Here is a 26,658-nt window from a genome sequence, read left to right on the forward strand (position 1 = left end):
ACAGCTTTTGTGACTCAGCAAAATATAAGCTGCAAAACCAAAAGCAACAAAAGTGAACAAACACCTCTGCCATACACAGTCATGCTACATTTGTAAGTACAGTCACAGTTTTACTGATTCACTGAGCTATTTCTGCAGCTTTTTGAAGATAAACGGTTTCATCTCTGTCACTGTTTGTGCCTCATCTGTGCAAAAGCACATTTAATTGCAGAAAGCAGGATTTGCTATTTACTAAATGTGTTAGTGTGAAGCACAGTAAATGGATCAGAAACCTAGCAAAGAATGGCTGTTTATCAGAAGTTCTTTACAATTACAAGCCGGTCATTATGACAGCAAGGGTGCAGTTGAATAACCCAGTGTGGGTTTCATACAAACAGAAGCAGCGGGAGCCGATCATTAGGAGCAGGCATCTGCAGAGCCGGGTCCCAGTAGCTCAGCCAGAGCCTGTGTGAGAGCTTCTCCGTCTCACTGGGGAAGTCCAAAGGAAACGTACTGCAGGCCAAGTGCTCCCCAGTTCCCTTCTCTTTAACCTGATTACTGTAATGAGCTTAAAGACTGTTGGATGCACAACATCTAATGTGGATGCAGACAAACACACTGCACTCACCGACTCTCACCGGCAGCTGAATGCCAAATGCATCATCAGGCTCAAACCCAGCATCGCCAGAAGGCTCATTGGCCACAGAAATCGTTAGGGTAATGGATGAGAAAGGGAAATTGTGATTTGTTCCAAGGTGAAGCTGTTTTAAGGGGTAGTTCACAAAAAAGTTGTCAAAATGCCAACGAAATGATGCCAGTCAGAACGTAAATATACATGCCTGCGTGGAATTTGTGCATGAAGAAGCCCACAGTAACTTATCACTTCTATTGAAGTAAATACTTTGACCTTCACAACTTGATTTAAACACTACTTGCCCAAGAGCCAATTCAGTTCACACTGTGTCTCTGGCAAACAGGTGAGAAATGTGTAAATCAATGTGTAAACACCTTCAGTCACTATTATAAACAGATTCTGACTGTGTCAGCATAGTAATTATTTTATTGGATCATCTGAGTCATATAAACTTTGAGGTAATGATTTTGCCAGTGCAGTACTGTCCATTGGTCTATGGGTGATTGGTCACATACAACCTGATAAACATCTACAAACATCAGATATCAAGATATAATTGAGAATCTACAGACAAAGTTATTATCACACATGGAGGAAATTATTTAAATACACTGAGTTTAAAATAAGCCCTGTGCATTCAATACGATCATTACTGTGTATATAATACATTATCTCCCTGTTTGATAAATTCCCAAAACACCCACAGACATCCCGCCAGGCTGTTGTACCTGTTGTTAGTATCAAGCGTATCAATAAGGTGTATGTTAGATGGAGTAACACAGGAGATTCTCTGCCAGACAACAATGTGTGAAGCTGTTGTTGTAATATATCGGCCTTTTGCTGCCAGGTGCAGCTCTAAATTATGATGAATCGACTCAGAGTTTTTTCACAATAGTGTATGTTGACTGAACACCAGTGTACAAATACACAATAATGAACATCTCTCTAGTTACAGGTTCGCCAAATGTCATGATAGCCATGGGAGGTTATGGGCACGCACACAATTGCTTTAAAGGAACAGGAAAATAAAATTATTCCTGAGGAACAACACACTGGGCAAAGTATACAAAGTTATAATGTATTAAGTGATGGAACTGGACAAATGACTAATTCACGAATTTGCTGAAAACAGCTGATAATGAAAAATTCATCTTTTGCTCTAAAACTAGATTTTATATATAAAAAAAAAAATTTGTTGATTTCTACCGGCTAAATTGTTTCAGTTTATTCTTGTATTTGTATAATTAATGTCTGAAGACCCTGTGGCCAATTTAATATTCATGCAGGAGTTCCAAGAAAACTGAATTAAAGTGTACATATTTAATTGCAACGCTTCAGCAAAAACACCCTAACATACCATACCAAGAAAGAACGAAGATTGCAAGCTTAAGGCACTACCAGTCATTTTCAGAGTCACTGTGCATAACAACTTTGCAAAAATGACAGTACATTTAAACAGCAGCGTGGGAGGTCTACAATTACTGTTTTCTTACAGTAACTTTCATAATACTCTTTCTCACATTTTATTTAATATAGCTTTTTTCACAATAAGTAAGTAACCTTACAAGCAAAGATTTTACCGAAGGTATGTATAAGATAAACACATAAATAATATCAACAACCCTCTGCGATCCTGGACAAGGTATTTAGATGGTTTAGTGACCAAAATAGATTTTATAAGGGAAGTTATTTTCTTCCCTGAGTTCTAAGTCTGTTACTCTGCCTGTCAAAGACAGACAGAGCATCTGGTGAAGGACAAGGTGACTGTAAGAAGAGTTCTGTTGTCAAACCAACAGAAACTGTGAGAGGATCTTGTCCTTGAAGTAATACATTTCTATGCTTCACACTGTCCTGATTAACAATTCACGAAAAAATAATAATACAATAAAATACAGTACAATGGGTGAACAAACAAGGTATCTCCTGAATGGGCTATCAGTGGAGAGTGGGGGTTGACTGATGCTAATAAACAAATAGAAAATTTGTTATTGACTGACTTCCACATCTCTTTCCTGGAAATACACCACTCATGATCTCAAAGGGTTTTTTTTTCTCCTCCATCTTCCAAAAGAGGGACAGGATTTCACAAAGTGGCACAAAAACATTATCCATTTGGGGTTGGTGTGTTGGTGAGCCTAATGTATATACTGTAATACAAAACTGAGTCCAATGCCAGCATGTGACATTGCATCTCGAGGTTAGTGAAAGTCAAAACCCATTAGGAAAAAAAAAAACTCTCAGTGATCAGTAAGTAACACATATCCTGAGGGACTGAAAAGGATCCCTGGGACACGGTGAAAACTCCACAAAGCAGTCATATCTATATAGTAGAAAAAGCCATTCTATCATTGAGGTCTTAACTATAGAAGGTAACAAAGGCCACTACTGGGGCCATTTACAGAGAAATTACCCTTTGCATCACATTTCTATACCACAAAGTTTCTTAAATTATCAAAGATGCATCTGCGCTGAATACATAATACATAACTCTTTGAGTTGCAAGGATGAGAGAGCCCGAAGAGCATGAAAATAAAACATCTACCTGCCACAACTGTCATACTAATCTCACTTTCCATTATCATGTCCTGTCCACAGGAGAACAGGCTCATTTGTAAGACACCGCAGCTTTGCAAAATTACCTTAAGCCTCAGGTCATTCTCTCACGTCAGTTAGCTTCCTTTTACCAACACTCCTCAGCCAAAGAAATGGAACTGTGTGAGACACTGTCTTTTCACTTCTGTCTGAGAATACTGAACTGCTGCCAGCCTCTGTACATGCTTAGCAGAAAATGTAGTATACAAAGAAAATACAGCATTATATAATTTGACAGATGATATTTCCAATTCAAATGGTTTCCTGTGAAAGTGAGTATATTCTAGTGTCTTTTTAACACCACGGCTTTAAGGATGTCAGTCTGTCAGTCCGCCATTTCAGTCCTGACTGAAATATCTCAACAACCATTGGATGGACTGCCATGAAACTTTTATAGAGACACACATGATTCTCAAAGATGAATCCTAAGGGTTTTTTTTAGTCCCCCAACTTTTCATTTAGCACCATCATTGAAAAAAAAAATTTTTTTTGTAGTATTTTAGTATTTGACAAAATGTACTTGCACCTGTAACCCTTTAATATCGCTTCAGAGAAAACATTCATCGCACGTTAACCTTTTTGTACAGCATGTTTTGAACAACTCGTTCAAAGTCAGCAACTAGGGTCCAAAATACTTCAGATAACCAAACAAGACTTTGATGCTGAGGAGTACAAAATCGCAGAACAGATTTTCCCATCACGCTTTTGCAACAAAAAAATCATTATTATTATTATTAGTAATGATAATAATAATAAGAAGAAGAAGAAGAGGAAGAAGAAGAAGAAGAATACCATTTCAAACAGAATGACAACGCAATGTATCAGCATAATTCAAAATTTCATATTTTCATGTGGCCGTTTGTCGTAGCCAGCGTACCAGAGGTCATTCGTAGGGCTGCGTATTGCTGATTGCTGTCAGTTGTGATTGACCTAACTACTGTACAGCTCAGCAATTTGCTATGGAGTATTCATGCTTTCTGAAATTCACTAATTGCCTCAATGAATTCTGCCACCACAGCACACAACTCATTAATGCTGACACAGACTTCTAATTAGTTAAGTGGGGGAATTCAGCCAGCTGATAACTTGAATACTTATTATTTCTCCTTTTTGAGTTACGATGATAACATTTTATTATCCACACTAAACACAACACCTACACAAATAGCATGTTATCAACAACCTATTCAGAATACATGTTATTTTCACTGACAGCTTTTGGCAGTTTATCATTAATGGAGAAGTGTAGCGATAACACAGATCAGAACATGGCAATTATCTACCACTGAGACAGCGTGTGGGTTTGAATTCCAAGTTAAAACCACACCAGGTGAAAGCAAAGAAGCAGGACATCAAATGAAAAAAAAAATAATAATAATAATAATAAATAAAACTCCCCAAAAAAACGACATATCCAGCACATCAAAGACATGATAATACCTGAACATCGGCTTCTTATCATATACGAACTATTTATCCTCATTTCAACAACATTCTCATTAAGAGGCCTAACAACTGCTTGTCTCTTGATCTATTCTGAAGAACATCTGGGCATTATCAAATTATCATTTTATGTAACGAAGTTCTTCCCCATGGGGATCAATAAACTTAGTAATTAAGAAAACATGGGTTTATGGAGATTGAATTGGCTCTTCTATCTAAAATATTATTTTCTACATGTTTGTGTGTCCATAGAACGACAGAAAAGCTCAGGACTGGCAGGAACGAATAGAAAAACAGCAGACTACAGCTGTACTTTTTATTTAAGATTTCAACTTGGGAACTTGTTTGAACATGGGAAAGGATTCAATTTTTGATATTTAGGGATCTATTCAAAATGAAAATTCATGAGTACCACACTCCATGTCTTATTCCCCAGCAGGGGAAGTTCATAAGGTGCACTCTTGCTTTAATCTAGTGCATGCACTAAATTATGCTATTACTGTTCTCTTCACTAACAAAAAAAAATGGATTATGACATAAAAACTAAGAAGACATCTAAGAAGTAAGCATTTTGAATTCTACAGGAATGAAAATCATACATTAAGGTCTAGTTTGTAAAATGGAACCTTACAGTAACGCTACCTGGACAACAAATCTGAGGAGTCTGATGTTAGCTTGCAACCCGAGTGAGGCTGCAGAGGCACAACAAATACATGGGGCAACGACAGCACAGCTTAGCATTATAGACTATGCTAATTAATCCAAACAAGTAATGTGGTAGCTCTCATTCATGGAAAGGAAACCATGTGGATATCACAGCTGTATAGTAAGTCAAGAGGCAGACTCAGGCTCACAGTTTTGCTGTGAGTCCAAATAAACATTAAAGTAATATATCCAAAACAGTTCAGTGGGCTAAAGGTTGAATCTACACAAGTAAACACAGTACAATTCCCAAATCAAAGCAGCACATGACTGGAAGACAGAAATAATGGCATCTCTCATAGAGGATGGAAGATTTCGAAAAATCTTCAAGCATTAGCAATGCTCAAACGCAGTAATGTGCTAGAGGCATGAGGGTTTAGAGTTTTCAAATGCCTCAGTTGTTTTCAGTGCCTTAACATAGAAATACACTTAAGGCATTTCAATGCATCTGCTCCAAACTTGATTGGTTGAATGAATCGGATGTGGTGTTGATGCTTCAACTGTCCTGCCTGCAGTGTGCCACCGAGATGTGGAACGAGGCGTATCAAATGATATATGTCAAATATTATATCTTAGGGCATTTGGTCCTCAACACTTTAATAATACCGTACCCCACGGGAAACACAATGAGAAGAGGTTCAGAATTTCAACTGATAGAGCCACAAAATAGATAACACATGTTTGCCAGTTTGTGTTGTGCAATATTTCATGGAAACAGTCTGGCAGACAATACAATGTACTGATAGTCAGAATGTGCTCTAAAATTAGCACGAGTCATGGTGTACTAACTCATGTCATGGCATACTATGCTCATCAGGCGCACATGCCTGCATGAGGCATCTTAAAATACCATTGATAAAGAATGTACAGGGATTAAATAAGGACCTGTAAAAAAAATCTTCTAGTAGACAGGTTTCCAAGGAAAGTTTTTTTTAATTAACTAGTATGCTTGAATAATCAATTAATCACTGATTCAATAAAATATCAGAAAAAGGTCAAATGAAAAATGCTTACAATTCATCTTTCCCAGACTGAGAGCACTGTGATGTCTTTTTTTCAAGAAACAGTCCAACGATATTTAATTTAGATCATTATAAAACAGAGAAAAGCAGTAAAACTTCACATTTAGGAAACTGGGAGCATGTTTGGATATTGTTTTGGGCATTTTTTCTTTATAAATTACTTAAACAAATTGTTGATTATGAAAATTGCTAGTGATTTATTTCATGTCAATCAACAAATTGATTACCACTATTTCTTTCAGTACAAAACTCACAGAACACACCGCACTCACTGAGCAACGCACTGTCTGTGTAACATAATTTAGCTGTTTTTTCTCAACAGTTTTCATATTGCGAACTATAGTTATATAATAATACACCCACAGAAAGGTATTTTTAACAGCCAAGAATAAGACTTTAAGATTTAATTTGTTTGAAATGGCATGAATTCTTTATTAACAGTCATATTTACATTACATCCAGCCTTGTTTTGTCACTCTACCACTAACAGGAAAGACAGGCAGACAGACTGGCTGAGCACATGGGTACGAAGGCAGGCAAGCATGCAGGCAGGCAATAGACTGTGCCCTCCTCTGTTCTATAATAACTGGACAACCCATCCATTTCATCGTTGCCTCGCCACAGATCTCTGACAGGGGTAGTATCATCCGATTCATTGGCAGAGATGTGTGGGAGAACCTGACAACCTCCACATCCAGCCTCGGCTAACAAGACAAAAAGTTATGCTCCAAAGATCTGTAGGAAAAGAGAAGAAGCCGGTGGTGCTGAGCGGCATCTCTACTGCTCTCTCTTAAACGTCTGCATCTAATTGTGAGGCTGAGCACACAGCTGTGACACTCCAGTTGGATACAGATTCTTTAATCTCTCCTTTTATATGACATCGTCATGTAATCTCCATCTAGCTACCCAGGGAGCAGCCAGAGAGGCAGGAAATGAAATCAATGCTGTGTCCCTGCACTGGGTGTTACTTCATTAGCATGGGCACTACAGATGTAGCAGTAAATCTGATTTATGAAAGGGCGACAACGAAAGCGCCACAGACAGAAGGAGGAATTCATAATAGAGGATGAGAGGGAAAACCAATGTCCAATGTTTCACCACAGCTTTACCAATGTTTGACAGAGGGTAAAGAGAGGGGAACAATTTCCTCTCTGACATACTACATTCTTTCTTTGCTGCAGCAGTTAAGCAGTCATGTCGTATGAAATATTATTAGCGTCTGATTTTCAAAGCTTTTAACTAATTTCCATGTCTTGAACATCATGACAAAAAATAAAGCAATTAGAAAATCTATTTACTGTAAACAGAAAAAGCAGGTAAAGTATGACCTCCAGTGACTGATAATCACAAGGCATACATTACAGAAAAATCAATTATAATTTCAGTGCATTCATTTGCACTGTGTTAATTTATCATGTGTTGTTTTTCCTCTCTGTACACAATTCATCAGTTTCATAATAGCTGCTATAAATTGCACTGTGGATGCTGGTGACAGTGTTTTACATCAGCCAGACTAGTTAAGTAAACTGCCCTTAATTGGGTTCCGTGTTAATCTTCATTATATCCTTCGTCACAATGTTAAGCTGTGGGCTTAGGACTTCTGGCAGGTTTGACATTTAACAACGTTGGGCATTAGTGCACACCTCTCCATCCTACTTTTTTTCCCAAGAATATTTCAGTTTATAATATCCTCAGAGGGTAAAATGAAATATATTCACACCTTCCAAAACACAGAATCCAAAGAGGCACAACCATTTAACATAACGCCATAAAGTCTAGTAAAACGTGGGGAGTGAGGTCACAAGCGTTGTTACACTTTATCAAGTTTAAATATTGGGCTCTGGGGAAAAGTCATCAGCCAACTTCCCAAATTGAACTTTCCTTTCATTAGCAATGCAACTTTGTGGGGTACATCTGGGCACCAGCTGTGGCGCCACAGCAGCCTTTAGAGGTCAGTAGGTTAAGAACCTTCTGGAGTGACAACATCTGATCCTATGGTAGCTATGGAGATGTCATGGAAAAGTCGTAGCCTCTGTATACCAGAGGCTATACAGTTGGTTGCTCATAGAAGGACCATTGATATACCCGCCCCTCCCCACTTCTGAAAAACAGAGATTCCAAATGATTAGTTGTGCACTCCCATGGGACTGAGAAGCTAAGGAGGGGGGATGTGTAATTCAATTAGTCCCACGGTTCTGCACCAAAGGGAGGCAGACAGATCCATCTCATTGAGACATCCAGGATGTGCAGGCCTGGTGTATGCATAGAAGATATTGGCAACACATCATTAGTGCTGTTGGTTTGAATTAAAGATAGTCTCACTTGCTAAAAGACTGCTGGGAATGAATAAACCCCAGAATCTCTGTGCTACCAACACAGAGAAGTACCTCCTGAAATACCCTTAGCAATCTTGAAAAACCTTATCTACACAAAGAGTGGCTGAATGAGGAGGGTTTGCAGACTGATGCTAACAGAGAGCAGAGCAAGCCGCCTTACATGACAAGCCAGCAACATTCGAAGCAATGCCTCTGAGCTTGTGCCATGTGTTGAGGATGCTGTCTCCCACCGAAGTTGCATACAGATCGCTCTTTCAGAACACAGCCTCCTCCGCTGTCTCTTTGTCCCTCCTCCCTGTCGGGAATTCATAAAGCTTCACAGTGCCTCACTCCATGAGATTCCTGTAATTTATGACAGCCTTTTCCCAGGCACAGAGAAATCAAATCAGACTGTAAATATAGTGCATGTTTTCCAAGTATGAGGTCTTCACATAGACCGTAGATCACAAATAAATGCCAGAGATCCTGACAGTCATTAAATAACAGCATCAATAATCCCACATGTGGCAGCACTACATTCGATTTTGGATTATGAAAAGGGCAGAAAGCATGGATAATGAATGAGACACAGCAGAGACAAATCAGAGGAAATGAAGAATTACCAGAGGCACCAAGCTGCACATCAGCCACTCCATACTGTTTTCAAAGACAGGATCACCAGTCCCGGTCATTAGCGTTAGACTGACCCTTGACCTCAGGCTGGCACACACACCTGGCTATGTTACAGGATACTATCCCAGCCAGACTGAAGGGAGAGGGTGTCATCTCGTGGGTATAACATAGCAGGGGTAGCATGTCCACTGCGGGTGGGCAGTTACCCTCCATTGGCTGCGGGTCCATCAATCTTCTGTCTGAGGAAACTGAAGACTCAACAGAGAGAAAAGCTAACAGCTGTCATATAGTGGACTGAACAGATGGTAATGGTGGCAAGAAATTAACACTGTATCATTTTAAACTTCTACACAGCATCTCCATTTGGGCGGAGAAAAGATACGTCTGCAGCTTCAACACTTCTCTAAAATTAGATCTCAGAAAAAGAAGCACTTCTCAGGCTGTCCCTTGTTTTGTTGATTGTTGGTTGTCTGATTTTCACATTAAATATTCTCTCACAAATATTTGCAAGAGCGCTCTGCAAGCACCCCTGGCAATTTGTGCACATCTATCAGTATGACAAAGTGTTTTTGATGTTTTCTTGATGAAAGTGAATACTGCCTATTGTACAAGAGCCTTCTAGTAATGACAATGGTGACTATGCAAGAGCTGAGACATGATGATTACTCAGATTCAGTGATGCAGGTTTGTCATGGATGCTGTGTATGTGAAAAGATGGACAATATGAAGGACTTAGCTGCAGAATGCTACACAATTATAGCATAGCATATAAAACATCTGTCTTGCTTAAATATATTCCTTATACTGTATCCACAGAATGAACATAAGATGGAGGGAGTTTGTATGTGGACGTACACCAGAAGGAGAGATAAAACGCTCTCATCCATGGGTGCCAGGCCTGTAAGTCATCCTCAAATGCCATTGAATTAGGTACTATGTGACTGCAAAGTGTCCTCAGTAATCCAAATCAACAGCATCCTCTTCCCCTATGCCGACCGCATTGACAGGAAAATGACAAACGCTTCAGTATTTCATGTTAACAAATCTGCCGAGCTGCCAGCAGTACTTCAGCCGCTGCAGTCAAAATTGAAAATGTTCAACTTCTTCTCTGTAGAATGTGGTCAAAATTTAAAATTTCAACACCGTACTGCAAGGTGCCTTGAGATGTCTGCATTAAACTAAGTGCCAAATGTAACAGCAGGAGGACATTAAGTCTAAACTTCATGATTAACCATTAATATCCACTAGGTCCATAATATTCCTTATAGACTTATCATCATCTAGATTTGGTGGCACACGGCTGCTTTTTTTTTTTTTTTTGCTACACAACTGTCATCTGTTCATACAGGAAAGTACATTAAGGGTTTGGAATCAAATCTACTAGGCCATTACTTTGTCCAAGTAGACACTGCTTTATCCAATTAATATTGCATGCAGTTATTAGCAGCCAAGATTTTATGCTTTGACAAAATGAAAAAGCAATTCTTCCAGCTTGAGTGTTGTGGACGCTCTCTGCGACAACATGCGAGCACATGCCATAGAGCTGGCATATAATGGCTGCCCTATTTAGAACATTTTCAAGATGATGTCTCATCTTGTATAAAACACTTCATGTTGTGCTGCATTGAACAGGCCGAGCATCATCAAAACAATGACCACTTGTTTGGATGGTTCACTGACTTTGACATGATTCAGACATGATTCATTAAATTCAACAATGCTTCTATAAATAACATGATTATTCTAGTGAATAACTGTTTTACCAAACTCCACATGTTCATAAGCAGGTTGAAGTGTCACATCAGAAAAGCCACAGGGAAGAAATTAGAGAGCATAATGGAAGGTAAACAATCACCTAGGTAATGTACACATGACACGATATGCTATTTTTGTTGACTGTGCCAACCTCTGCTATTGCGTGGATTCTCTTTCTTTTCTCCCCTGTAGAGGTCAGATAATGTGATGACACACGTTATATTTTACAGGAGATTGATGCATGATAGCTCTTACCGGACAGTGTTACACATATTCTTCTCAGAGTAATTATACAGAAAATCACACAAGATCCAGGAGACGTTTCCTGAGAAATAAAGGTTCAATTCAGCTACTCAGCATGTTAAACTAATTCAGGATTAGATGTCATGCAACGGCACTAACAGGCCAAGGTGTACGGACAGAACAGTAAAAAAAAAATTTATATATATATATATACTGAGATAGATTATATCTGCTTTAGGAGGATGTTGATTTCTCCCTGACTACTGCGGCTGCTGACACAGTTACAGGAAATTGAACACAAACTCAATCAGCTCATCCGTTCTGATTTGCCAGACAATGCATGTTCCGAAGAAAGTCAACATTTATATTCAGCTCTTGTTCAGTTCTAAGAACAACAGTGTACCGACAAACAAGGTTACAGTATGAAGCATCAGGATTTTGTATAATTAATGCCTGACTTGAATTAAAATCTCCTGCTTTGCTAATGATTTTGCACCATCAGGCCAGGTGAACTTATTCCCACAGAGACCATTTAGAATTTATGTCGCACTCGACCCAGAGGATCAGCATAACAACTGAGGTTGCATAAACACATTTATGAGGGCAGATGAATGTAAGTGCTATACTGTAAGCACATGGCCACTGTCTGAAACACCAGCAGCCATAATAACTAAAATAACCTAAAACAGGCAACATTTTGATTTGAATCACAGATTATCTAAACAAAGGACTAGTAAACAAAATAAAACTGACCTGACGTTTTTTATCAGCTTTCAGTAAGTGACAGTGTTTGATACTCTGTGATATAGACCCCTATTTAGGTCAGTACAAAAAAGGTACTGATTTAAATACACATCCTTACTGGTTATAAGGTCTTGGTTGACCAATACATTTTTTTTTGTCAATTAGGGTCTAAAAGCAGCATTTTTTTTGTAATTTTCTTCTTTTTTGGCAACCTGGGGTCAGAGAAACAAGCCGTAACCACACCATTGCTTATTTTCATCTAATAAAATTGTTACAGCCAACATCTCGGCAAACAACTGCCTTTGTACTCATCTAGGAAACATGGAGCTATACCAGCATTCTTATTTTTGTACTTTAGGTCATCTGGCTAATATACAACAAATCTTATCCTGCTCTTTTAGCTCTGTTTTGGTCCTCACCAACTCCAGTATATTGTAAATATAAATAAATGATCCACTATATAAACCAGTTCATCACTAACTTTGTCTGCTGTTTAGTGCTGGGTAGATGGTGCATAAGGGTGTTTTAGAGCTTTTTTATTGAAAACAATTGTCTGCTGCAGCGACCTTCATATTCACATTCTGATTTAATGTTTTGTTAATATAAAAATATTTATTAGTGCAGCTTTAAGGACAATACGCTAATAATCATTAGTCATTTTGTCCTTAATATGAACTAGATTTTGGCAGATCCATATAATCCGTATAACTGCATTTACCTAATGAAAGTAGGACAACACCAAAGAGATAATTTGACAGTTTTCAGTTTAGTTGAAGAATTTACATGACTACGAGTCAAGTACGGTATTCTTCAATCAGAAAGACGTCTACACCATGGTCCAACACAGTACAGTACTGGACAGTGTGAACAATTTATCCACCCCAAATGTGAGTCACATTCAAAATGGTCACTGTGAAAAAAAAAAAAGGTTTATGAAGAATAATGACTACAAATCATGCCATGGACTCTTGAGTCAACTTTATCATTCCAGCTCCAAAACCAGAGCAACGAATGTAATCCTAGATATTGCCCTCCACTGAGAGTAACCAGAGATCCCCTCTGCCCTTAACACAAGGTCACTGCACTGCTGATGAGCTGAATATACAAGGCTAAAGTAACACAATAACTTATACAGTACAGCTTCCAGCTGCTAAATGCACTTCTGCCTGGCCAATATGAAATCATTTTGACGAGAATGTGTCAGAGCAGTCCACGGTTCTTCTTTGAGACTCAAGGTGCTGACACTACATAGCCCTGAGCCAGGGGAGAGAGGGAGCAAAAGAGAGAGAGGAGGACAGAGAGAGAGAGAGAGAGAGAGAGAGAGAGAGAGAGAGAGAGAGAGAGAGAGAGAGAGAGAGTTCTCGCTCGGTCAGCAACCCTCACAGCCTGCAGAGGATCAGAGCAGAGGACAGCAGTAATTTCAGCGTTGCTCTTCAGACAGGAGAGTCCTTTCCCTCTGGCAGTCACAAAAACAGCCTGACAGCAGCTGTACACACAAAGGACCTGACGGCCCTCAATTAACCTTGATGTGAAACTACTGCCTTGTCAATTCTCCCTAAAACAAGATCAACGGTCCCATTCAACAGCAATATCATTTTGTTTACTTCATCTGTCTGTTATTCCATCTCGCCTCTGTCCCAGTGCAGCTAGCCTTTGCTCTCACTGTCCAAAAATTGTGTAAGCCTCTCCACCTCTAGAAATCTCCCATCACGGACAATTTACACTGACTGGGATTACTTCAAAAGCTGCTCTTTGATTTTGGGCAGTGAGTTAAACAACTGTGTCACTGGTATAAAAAAAATGTGTTCATCGTCATGAAGTGATTAATGTCTTTTCCTGTACTGTGGTAAAGGACCCCTACGACTCAGTTGTATTTGGCTGTGATGTATCATTGATGCAGATCAATGGCAAGTGGCTCGATCACTAGGATCTCTGCCCCACTGTCAATGACCTCTGGCTCCTGGGGCATCCCAGGGAGACCCCCTGAAGGTGAAAAACACTCCCAGCATGCTGATAAAGGGGGCAAGACCACGAGAGCCTTTGAGAGTGCGTCTCTTATGTGTTTTATTTGAGGTACTGGCTTCCAAAAGAAGACCTCAAATAATCACAACATAGTACACTAAAGATCTCAATATATACAGAGTGCTGTAGGTAGTGGAGTAATTATAGTCCTTACTATGGATCATTATGCGGCTATTCAAAAGACACTGTGCACAAGAACACTTAGTTTTGAGTGTAACTTCAAATACACTTCTCAACAAAGAGACAGTTTCTGGCAGTTACATACTCTAAGCACAAGTGCCCACAATGGAGTAGAAAGAAGCTAGGCAGGTTACAACAAGGTGACTATTCACTGAGCACAAGCAGCCATTTTAACTGAACAAAGACAACCAGGTGATAAACTGTGTTACATGGATTCTGTGAGCATTAAAATCCAAAGCAGCACTTTGCAGCGTAGGGAAAATATTGACTTAAACAGAATAATATACATGCAGTCCTCTTGTACTCAAATGCAAAGCCAAATTAATCCTCAGTTGTATTCACTCAGACTTGTTTTATAGAGACATGGACATGTCCGAGACGAAACAGAATTAGTTCAGCTTCTCCCCCCTTTTCAGGGGAGGCTATGTATCACATGATCTTTAGTACAGGTATCACATGATCTTTACCACTAATAATCAGTTTGCCTCAGGCAGTTTGGTTCCTGATCATTCCACTGTTTTCTCTGTAAAACCAAGACAGAAATGTTTTACTTTACTCTACAAAGATCCTGTGAGTATTTGCAGCAGTAACACCTTTCTCAGCAAAATTAAGTAGTGTTAATTGCACACCTATTCACTGACGGTTGACAAGTATATTAAAGGAATTTTCACAACAGCAGGCTATTTAAAATTTCAGCACAAATACTGAGGCTTTTGTCAGATGCTCGCTCACTGCTAAATTCAACCAAATAGCCCCCAAAACACAAAGACATATTAAGAGATTAGGCAAAAGCATAACAACAACAACAACAAAAAGCAAAACAATTTAATTTGCAAGGATATAAAAGCAGCCATTTAGCCAAAGACTCAGATCACAGGTCTTTTATTTTAATGCCAATAACTTTGGGAACATATAGTGCGTGCTCGAGAGTGAAGTCAGACCTGTCGTCTGCTACGTCAAACTGGCATCTCATTTGACCCACTGATGGGAAGCGCCACAGGCTGTACCACTGCCTCTGACCTGAACTACACCACGCCGACATCTACTGACCTACTTCTTGAGCTTGAGTCTGCTTACGCATCGCTGGCACAGCCGCATCAGTTTAGACCACATGTACAGTAAATGCACTGTATCAGCTACCACCGCCAACTTTGCGAGGAGGGGGTTCAATATGGTACCATTTCACCTGTTATTTGTTTGTTTCAAGAGTCTGCACAATCATATTAATAAATAATGTGATGTCTTGCACAGACAATGTCTGCTCAGTTGATGTATCGCTCTAAAAAAAAAATGAATAAACTGCTTTCTGCCTTTCTACCTATAATCTGATGTTGCTTTAGATATTATTAAGTATTCTGCAAGTTAAAAACAGTAAAATGGAACTGCATTACATGAAACTGCCACACATTAAAGGACCAACTACTAAGTGACCTGTGGATATACTTGTACTGAACACACTGATTTAATGGCCAACAGCTGATAATGCAGCCAACTGAATCTGATCCCGCTAAATCTTTAATTACAAGTGAGTTCAACCTTACTTTCAAATCTGAAAACACATTGGGAATGTGGTCAAGTGTTTTGCTAATGACATAAAAGGCCCTTCCACATTATAGCTCTATCATATCGACTGCCTTCCACATTCATCTGTTGGGAAAAATACAGGAAACCATGGTTTCAGATTGATATAGTGGTGAAGGAGTGAGAAATGCAGCCAGCTTATGTATCTACCTCTTGTTCAATAGAGACAGATCTGGAGGCGAGCCAGGCCCTAAAGAGGCTGTGATCACAGAGACAGCAACGAAAAAATACGTAGGAGAGATCTATTTCACTGGTAAACACAAAACACAAAGGCTGGGTCACAGCGACAGCATGGGGTGTGTTTTAGTTTCCACCTCCTACACACTCATGCATTAAATATGGTTCAACAATCACACTCTCCAGTGACTCTTAAAACCTTTACTTCCCACCCTCCAACTGAACATTTCCTGGGGAATTCCGACCAGGAATGTATTCTTGATGACGGAGCAACTGAAACAGCTGAGAGGAAAATCACTTTCTAATGAACAGAACGGAAATACAGTTGAGCCTTTGTCTTTAACAACTGCTTGTTCTCAACACTCTGTGGGTCAAAATACTTACTTGGGAATGCATGACTTTGTTATTGTTTTTTTTTTAGTACTGTTTGAGGATTGTGTATATGTCCCTGGGTTGCAGAACATGAATGAACACTAACTAAAAGCACTTCACGAGAGCATGCAGTGCATTTCAAGATCATGTTGGAGACTCATGATTTCCAGTAAATTAGGTGCCGAGCTGAAAGTGTGAACTAAAGTTGTTGTAGTAGAGATACCCTTAATAGCTTCCCATAATACAGAATCACTGTGTTAATGGCCTCTTCAGTAGCTGGCAATGAGTGGGGAAAAAGGCACCATTTAAATGGTGCTTGGTTTTAATTACCACTGCAAAGGGAAATTTCAGTGTTTAATATTTCAGAAGCTTAGAGGAAGAAGTGTAGAATGTTGACGATATCTTAAATTTTGTGCCGTTTTTTTACGTTTTCAGTTAAAAACGTTTCTGATTTCTTTTGGCACAATTTTACCAATGTTGCTTTTATAACCTTGGGACTTGTGAATAGCATCTAGTGTTTTGTTTGACGGAACAGTAAGCCTTTATCAGTTGCCGCTGGCAGATGCATGCTGCATGTGAGCTTGTGACATTGGTGGTGCTGTGATCTAATTATATCTGTGTACTGTGTTGTGGGAAAGTATACAGTACTCATTGTACAGGTTCAGACTGGGAGGGTCTCTACTTTTTTATGAAACATGAGCAAGCAAAGGGCTCATATTGTGGAACCAACAGGTGCAGTGTACCACTGCTAAGATTTACATAGCTTCAGTATTTCAACAAAATGAGATTTCTGAATGCACAACGTTATTTGCTCTTAGTAGTGCAAACATTGCATCAATCCATAGACACAAAAACAAACATATATGCACACACAATGAGCTAATCTCTTATGGCTAGTCTCAATATAAACACATTAATCCTACAGACAATACAGCTCAATTCCATTAGGAAAAAATATTTACGATTCATGAAGCCTTTCCAGCACTATGTAATCGGGAGATTATTCTCTACTGGCACATTTTGACAACCCAGATAAGGATAACTAAAAATCCCGGCAACTCACTAAGACCTCTACCTGTCTGTCGCACCTGAAGCAAACTTTAACACCAAAGCAAAAGTGGGGATGTCTGACACCTCCAGCCTGTCAAAATCCAGCTTTGAGACACATTCTGCACACTGTATACACAGTACACCTTTCAGAATAATGGCATATGTTGAGCTAGGATGCAGCCACCTAGCCTTTACTTCATACATGTCAACATAAGACTGAGAGAACCTATGTATAAATGGTAAGAGCCCATTGAGCAACACTAAACATGCTGTAAAATGGAAGAATGTTTGCATGTTCTTTATCAGTGGTGCTCTAAACACACCTCAGAGGAGCTCATATACCATTTCCTGTTGTGTATTTGGTGGATGCTCTTGTCCTGTACTAACTGGTGCCTTGCAGCAATATCAGGGAGTGCACTTTTAGTGTGGGTACTCCCAGTTGGAATCAAGCCCCTAGTGTGTCAGCGATGTCTTACTGTATAAAGCTATCCAGAATCACAGCTGTCTGCATCATGCTGAGGCAGCCTGACCTTTCTAGTTACATCACTCAGGTAAAACATGTCACTCTTCTGCATCGCCTGAAACCCTCCTCACGTTGTCAGTATCCTTGAATTGACCCTTACTGCTTCTCATTGTAAATCGTCAGCTGCTCCGTCCTGTATAAGGGTGGGGTGAATTCTTTCAAACAGTTGGTCATAGCAGCCAAACGCTTCTCCAGTTAATGAGTATGTCAAAAGAGGCTGCCATGTAGCTAATGTGGTTTGGCATGGCGAGTCAGCCCAACACTCACACAGTTGTTTACTGGCCCGTACCTGTATTAAACAAACACATGTCACAGTTCATAAAATGTGTCTTCACAAGAGCAGCACATAAGTATCTGTATGAGGCAGAAGGCGGCCTAAGCAGACACGTCCTTCAGTCAGAGGTGTGCACCGCCTCCCTGCTGATGTCTTGGAGAAAGTAACAGCACCATAGCCAGGTGAGCGTGAGCACTCTGATCTCTCTGCAAGCAGGCAGGTGTCTGATAAAAAGAAGGAATTTTCCTACTGGGTTCCGTGAAATTGCAGATTTTTATCACTGGGGCAAAGGATTACTGGGCTTGCAAGCTTGTGCAGGCTTGACAAACTTGACCGAACTGACCATTACATGCAGACTGCCAATTCTACCCACATTTTTGTCAGCCTCCTGTAAATCATCAGCGGTTACATCCCTGCATGTCCACTACGGTCTCACATCGTCAATGTCAGCTTTGATGTTGAGCAGACCCAGATAACATTCAGGTCAAGTCCAAGTTACTGTACAGCACATTTCTTTGCAGAGCAGCAATGGTGCTGAAGCTGGGCAGCATTGGTTGCCTATTTAACCTATTTCCAAGGCACAAAATTCGGTGAGCATAACTATTTAACATGCCGCAACAACGCCAAACAAGTAGGTCAATGAAACATCTTTTTACCTCTTATCTGTCAATGTCAAAAGCAGTCAGTCACATATCAGGCGAGGAAATAGACTTGACAGGCTTATAATAAAGCGCCAGCTGAAGCAAATCGACTGATGTTAAATCCAAAGAGGAAGAAGGAGATGGTAGAGTGGGACACATCACGCAAATCATGTGAAAAGGTCGTCTGCGGGCTGTTAATATGAAATGTTTTCAGCGCTTCTGCTGAGCCAACATCGAGCGGTCCGCCTTCCCTGTAGTGAGCCCGTTTGTGAGGAACAGCACCTTCAACAACAGCGCCAGGTTTTAAGAGAGACAGGAAAATATCTTAGAAAAACGAAGGCGAAATCCTACCTGAGGTCTGTCGCTCGTTAACGCATGCGAGCTGACTTGGATGTAGGGCTTGGCGACACACACACCACAAGCGGGTCAGCTCAGCCTGCTTGCCTGCCTGCCTCCTCCACGGCATCAAGCCCCTCCTCGTTTATCGTACAGTGGAAAGAGATGGGGAAAAAAAACGACCACATATCTATGCGCCGAAAAAAGGAAGCGGCGTCACACTCACCCACTGTGTCCGATAATAATCATCAAGATGTGGCTCCAGTAGGATAGATTTAAAGGCTCAAGAGTACTGATTCTGATGAACAGCCCCGGGAGATAAAATAGACATGACAATCATGTAATCCGTGCGCGCGTAAAGACGAACGCACGGACGATTTGAATGACTGAGTTCTCTCTTATTTTGAAAATGCTTTGAATTTGTGCAGCGAAGTGCACCTGCCAAAAGCGTGTCAGCAGGCTAACCATTAGTGGAGGACCGTCCTCATTGCTGTGCTATGCACTATCCTACTTTAACACAAGATTAATGCCACATGGAAGATGATGTTTAAACTGGGGGCACGTTGTCTACACAACAGCACAGCAGCACGGGGTACATCTGGAAAGAACCTGTTTAGATTTTTTTTTTTTTTTTTAATGGAAAACATGGATGTTATGGAAGCGTTTTTTTATTTTTTTTGCAAGCCGAATGTTGAATGCATAAACCATAAACCATCAGTATTTTAAGAAGTCATTTTAGTGTAGTCTGTTTTAGTGTAGTATATGTAATGTATCAATCAGACAACCCCCCCACACAGTTTATCATCTCAGTGGATGTACTGTTTTCTAAACATATACTGCCCCCTAATGGAGAGATGCCAAGCATCCATCCAAGGATATGCTCAGACACTGCAAACAGAGCACAGGATATGTGCTGGCATATTTGTCCATGATATATCAATGTACCTTATTAATATTTTATAAGAGAACTGACCATCTGTTTGTATATGGATGCTCAAAATATTTTTTGCTTGAATGACACTTTCCTTTTTTTCCCTTCACAGAAAATCCTGAGCTATTTATTTCTTTTTAATCTATTGACAGCAATTAACTTTGAAATTAGATTTTTTTTTTCTCTTGCCAATTAGTTTGCATGTTGTGATAAATTATGTAAAACTGTGCTCATGATTTTGATGCTTGCAGGTATCACACACAAACAGAGCAGAGCAGAGCAGACACACACACACCCATTTTAGACATGTACTGTGTGTCTGTGCATATCAGGTTATTTTAATAGAAACTAAGTAAATATTTGCCCTGTTAATATGCCGTCTTTCTAATTTGCCTCTGATTGATTACATTCTTATGCTTTGGTTTGCGAGGAACAAGATGTTTTAGAGGTACGCTTGAATTGCTGATGTGACCTGAACATTTTGGACAACATTTCTGAGAAGTACCCCATTTAGGACACTTTCCTGGTATATTGTTGGCACTGACATCATTCTCTCTTTTAGTGCCTGGTAACACACGGTAACCAAGTTACTCCACTTGAACCTTGTCCTGTGCAGAGTGGAGCTGTATAGAAAGCCGAGGAAAATCAAGGGACAAAACCATCAAAAGGGCTGTCCTCGTTGCAGTGGAGTGTCAAACATACAAAAATGGACATACAAAAACTGGCAAAGGTTTTTTTATTGTGACTGCAATAACCATCAAGTTAGAGCTCTCCACCACAGGCTTACCAAAATGATACCTTTCTGTCATGCATGAATCATCCATTTTAAAAAAAAAAAGCTGCTTCGTGTCCCACCACAAGAGGGTAGCACTGACATTACAATGTCTCAGTAAAGGTTGAAGACCAATGAAGCAATGGTTACTGTGATTATAAATAAATCAATGTCCTCTTTGTCCTTTTTAACACTGATGTTGACTTTTCATAAATTGCATCTCTGATAAAAAGACATTATGTTCTGCCCCACCAGCACAGCTGTTCTTTAGTATGGTGAAGTGTTGGGTGAGGAGAAAAGCTTTGTGATGCTGTTCATCTCCACAGACATTCATTTCAATTGTCAAGATCATGACAATTGGAAAAATATCAAATTTATCTGGATGAATTACAGGAATATGTGTAATGTAGTGATACAAATTCTATCTAAGATTTTTCCAAGTGATGTGATGATGCAGCAATTTTTATAATATTTTGAAATTTCTCTTAATTTTCTTTAAATTTCTTTCAAATTGCATATGAGTACTGGAAGAAGGAATGTACTAATACCAGATGGTTCAACCAGTAGCACTTACCAAATTTATATCAGTACCCCAAGGACTTCAAGTTTCACTGAAACAGTTTTTAGATGGAGCCCTGATTTTCCTGTAGCTCTCCTAAATTCAGTAAAGCTTTAGGCCAACTTTATCCCTTGTATTCTTTCCACTTAATGGCACTTCAAAAAATGTTCTAAAAATGGTTTTGAATTATTATCTTATCAGATCACCTTGTTTGTCATGGGGCAAGGTCATACACGCCAACTAATTTAAATGAATGGAAATGCAAACATGTGAATTAAAAGCCTGCCATTTGTTTAAAAATATCCACTCACTTACGAAGTCATGAACTTATCTTGCTAAACAGTAAAACGGCTACTACATGAGGATTGAGCTCTGTTGTGGTTTGGTTATTTCCATGGGAACCAGTGGCCAAGGAGAGAGGGAGGATCCTGTTCAAGCTGCACAGGGGGCGTGTGTTAAATTCATTGGTTTCCTGCTTCATTTAAACTGCCTGCGTCTCTCTAACAGCCACAGATGTGCTGCTCTTGACAAGAGAGAACCTCCATCTGCTGTCAAGAGAGCCTCAGAGATTTCTTACAACACCCTGAACTTTTAGGTATCTGTCCATCCTGTTTAGGACAACTTTCTGGATCATCCATCTTCAGAATACAAGGTGAGAAAGTCTTCCTGCAAAGTTAATAATTGTAGATTTTGTGGCACAGTTTTCTTTATGTAGTCAATTTCTGTGTGTGTCTTTGATTTCAGAACACAATGCAGCACCTAATAAGCGTATTTTCTTGATTTTACAGAGCTTCCCCATTTCTACCAGAGGACCCATGTGGGTGGTGGAGAAGATCCGTGTGTCAGTGGAGAGATCTAACCTTCCCATCCCATCAGCCGAACTCAGCTTTAAAATTGGTGATATCATGTTTGGAGAAAAAGTAGACAAACCCAAAAGGATTTCCCTCTGTCCTAATGTCATCACCCCTGACAACATCCCAGAGTTCTGCATCCCCCCAACAATCCCATCCCTGCAGGAGATGAAGACTACGGAGCACAGCCGAGCCGCTCGTGTTATCAAAGTGTCTCCCTTTGAGAGGGCTAGCCCTGAAATAGAGGTGAAACATCATGAGCCTCTCAACCCCCACATCATCCAGGTGGAGAGCGTCGATGAGAACCCCTACGATGGCTGCAGTGATGAGGAGACCACCAATGCAGATCCCCAGAGCCAGGCTGCCTTGTCCCTTCCACACCTAGCCAAAGCCCAGACCTGCTATGGCTTTTGCACCTTACTGGAGAGTCCCCATACCAGAAGGAAGGAGTCGCTCTTCCACTCTGATCCTGGTTCCTCTCCATTGTTGCTGCCCAGGAGTCGATCCAGCATGTGCTCCAAAGTCTCCCCTTCCACCTCGCCTTCCTCCTCTCCTTCCTCTTTCAGTCTCAACACCCTGGCCTCCAGGCTTTCCCCAAAATGCTACGCCCTGAACTGGCAGACCACTCTGGACAGTGATACGACTTCCTCTACTGAATCCTCTCCTTTTAGCTCGCCGCTGCTGACCAGGTGCCCTGCCAAGTCTTCCCTCTTCAAAGCACTGAGTCATGAACTACTGTTGTCAAGGAACATGAGGAAAGCAATGGTGTCCAGGAACAATTCCCTATCCACAGATGAAGGCAGCTCCACAGACAACAGCCCCAATGTCATGAGGAGGGCATCAGAGGGGTTAGCTGAAAGCCTGCCCAACAACTACAGCCTGGCACCACCTACCATCTTCCCCATGGACTTAAGTCTGCACAGAGAGAGGGTAATGAAGGAAAGAATGGTACCCATAGGTAAAGATGGCAGCCTGAGACTCTCAGCAGAGTACTGTCCAGATAACCAAAGACTACGGGTTCGTTTGATCAGTGCTGAGGGCCTGTACCCTCTCTCTGTAGATCCTAAGATTATCAACTGCAGTGTCAGCCTCTCACTGGTTCCTGGAAAAGTCCAGAAGCAACGCAGCACAGTCATCAGAAAGAGCCGTAATCCAATCTTCAATGAGGATTTCTTCTTTGATGGTATCTCAGAGGAAGACCTCAGCCAGCGGTCCCTTCGCTTTAAAGTGGTGAACAAAATGTCCACCCTGAAAAGAGACTATCTCCTTGGTGATTGTGATTTGCCTCTTTCTAGCATTGTGCCATTCTAAACCCAAGTACTTCCTTATCAATTTATTTATGAATTTAATTATTTATTTTCATTTTTGTATTGTAAAATGAGATTTTATAATGATTAAATTATGGAAAACACTAAGGCTGTTTGTCTTAAATTCATTTCAAGGCTCTACACTGACATGGTCTCATTGTAATATCACAAATTGTGTTTGTGCAGACTTATAGGAACAGTTCAACCAAGTTTTATAAATACATGTTTTCATAGTTAAATTCTAAAGATGAAGTTAATATCAGAAAAACAAATGCACCACCAAGAAAAAGTAAATTCTTACCTTATTATTGTTCATAAACAAACATAAAAATGTTAAAATAATGATTTACAGCCATGTGGCTGCAGCATCAGCTGGTGTGAGACAACCAGCATCTCATATTTCTCCTAAGCCTGTTGTTTTCTTCCTGACCTTTCCAGTGATTAAAAATATCGCTAGAAACCAGAAACCTTAGGGGGGAGTTTTCACTGTTGAGTATGCATAATTTTAATCAGTGCACAAAAGAAGCTCTATCTGTATTTTTTTTTTCCCCCACTATGATACAGAACATTCACTGTTAAGTTTTGTGAACATCAACTGAAGCTGTAAGAGCGATATTCTTCAAGCTGGATAGCATATATTTGTCCTCTGTTTTTTCATAAAACTATGAAGAGAATTTTTTCTCAGTAAAACCTGCAAATAGTTTGCTTATGAGATAGATCAGTTAACAAAGATTTTTCCTTTTTGAAAGTCATGCCCTTGGGAAATGACAAAAATGGTACTATTTTTTTTCTGACAAAACATTTTATCTTGATCTAGGCATGACAATACAACCCACAGCTCTCCCTGAAAATATCAGCTGGCCTGATGAGAATTTGAACATAGTTTAAATAACTAAGAGGATAAATAAGGCTAAAAAAAATGAAGAATTTGTGTTATTTCATGATAAACTTTAGCACTTAAAGTACAGAATATGAACTAAAACAGACCTGTTTTCAGACAACCACAAAATCAAAAACACTCTCTCTATGCAATATACATAAATGTTTACACAACTCTGCAGAGCAGCCGCTCTTAATGTAGACTCCAGGCAAGTATATCCTGCTGCTTTCTGCAATAAAGATCAGGCTTAAAAGCACTGGCTGCCACTATAGCTCCTAGTTAAAGATTAATAGGTTTCTCAGGGCTCAGAAAAGCTCATAGGGGACAACTGCTAGTTATACAGAATATGACTAAACAACATACAGTAATGTGAAGAGATGAGAAGCGTTCACAAATACACATAAATAGCTTCTGATGCCAACAATATAATGTAACCTGCTGGGAGATTGATTTTAAAACTCAATGGCTGTGATGACGCACACTTTCTAATGCAAATATTTTACTAGATTTTACAGTTTGGATTGTGCCGCTGAGAAAAACCTCTGGACAAATATAGCTCATGATCTACTTTCAGTTTGAACTACGGATTCAGCAGAGCCACAAAGACCTGCAATCCCCTCTCAATTGTTTTGATGGAAACAAGGGTTTTGTGTTTCCACAATACGTGGCTTAATACGCAGGCATTTGCGTTACTGTAATACATAGGAGCATCTCATTTCTGACAAAGAAACCTATAAAAATCCCACACAGACAACCTACATTTTTTAACAATACCTCTTTGCATAGGATGTGTTGCCTGTGATCCTGCAAGGAGGCTGATACTGTTGGACACTTTTGTATTGAGTGTTGACTCAGCGGTGAAACACCCTGTAATAAATGAGAATTATCTGTGATTCCCCTTGCTGGTCAACCACTGATAGGATTGGGAGGGATTTCCACCAATCTACCTTCATTCAAAAGAGCAGAAGTGTTGGTTTTATAGAGCACACTGGTTATAGCTGCATTAGGACCTTGATCCATGCTGGTGCCTGCACACACAAAAATTTATTTATCAATGGGTGCTGAATGAAAGCATTAAATAATGACAGCAATTCAGTTTGAGATCACATGATATTTAAACTTCACTGGAAAATGACTAACTTATAAAAAGCAGCTCATCTTTTGTCTAAAGTAAAACAGCCAGGCAGGACAATTTTAATTAGAAGAGACCATGATAATTCTAGACAACACTTTTACATTTGCCATTTGAACAGATTCTAAACATGACAAAATGTACTGTAACATTTGCAGCAGAAATATAAATAGAAAAATGAGGACTGTTTTGCAGCTGTTTTGTTCTTAGTACTGATCACTGATTACTCCAAGTAATTTCATATTATCTGTAGGAAACATCTGTCTCCCTAAGAGCTGTGCATCATGAATGTAAACGTGCAACAGGGGAAGTGCACTGGCTTAATCTCAAGTGTCTGAAAACAGTTGCCTGGTTACCCTCGTTCACCAGGATGCCTTTGCCCGGCTAATGCACATTCACAAAATCAAAGTAATGAGCTGGAATTGACAGCAACTACATTTAGACATTTTCATGTATACTTCAACATCATAAATTCACTTCTCTCATATTCAGCTCTCTATTTGCATCAAGCCATTTTCACTGTTCTCTCATGTCTTCTAATGGAAAGAAAATGTTTTCTTACCAAGAAATGTAAACCACCCCTTCCCCTACCATATCTCATGTGTCTTTTTTTTTTTTTTTTTTTACAGCTTCCTACGTAAATGAGTCTGTTCATACCAGTTCTCTTATCTTGTTTTCTGTTTTACCAGGCTCTTACATTGTGCCAAAAAATATAACATACACCTTAAAATGTCACTGTAAACATGTTTGACCTACGCAGTCACCAGTGGTGTTCCACTCCACCTTCTTATGTTCCCAGGGGAAGAGCTGCTTTGGATTTGGAGTGACAAAAGCTAGTGGACCTCTGTTGTAATTTGTTATCCACCTCCCACCACAATCCATCAAAGGTCCTGCAGAAAAGGCCTTCCAGTGTCATTGTTATGATGTTGTCAGGACAAAGCGTCCTGATGTCTGATGGACCGGTAATTAATTTCTTTTGTTGATAAGTTAATAAGTTGATAAGGAAAA

General features: G+C 39.8%; 2 protein-coding genes across 2 annotated transcripts in view; one reads left to right on the forward strand and one right to left on the reverse strand.

Moving 5' to 3' along the window:
• The window catches only part of tln2b (talin 2b), a 79,973-nt gene extending 60,642 nt beyond the window's left edge, over positions 1-19,331 (reverse strand). The window contains exon 1 of the mRNA XM_041038559.1: positions 19,234-19,331. The gene's annotated coding sequence lies outside the window, so the exon portion shown is untranslated. The remainder of the gene's footprint in view (positions 1-19,233) is intronic.
• A 2,672-nt stretch (positions 19,332-22,003) lies between these two features.
• On the forward strand, positions 22,004-23,653 carry c2cd4a (C2 calcium dependent domain containing 4A). Its single transcript, XM_041038720.1, has 2 exons — positions 22,004-22,132; positions 22,269-23,653. The coding sequence occupies exon 2, from the start codon at positions 22,296-22,298 to the stop codon at positions 23,640-23,642; it is 1,347 nt and encodes a 448-aa protein (XP_040894654.1). The 5' UTR covers positions 22,004-22,132; positions 22,269-22,295; the 3' UTR covers positions 23,643-23,653.
• Positions 23,654-26,658: the final 3,005 nt, after the last annotated feature.

This window comes from Toxotes jaculatrix, chromosome 5, assembly GCF_017976425.1.
Source record: "Toxotes jaculatrix isolate fToxJac2 chromosome 5, fToxJac2.pri, whole genome shotgun sequence".
Lineage (NCBI taxonomy): Eukaryota > Metazoa > Chordata > Actinopteri > Toxotidae > Toxotes > Toxotes jaculatrix.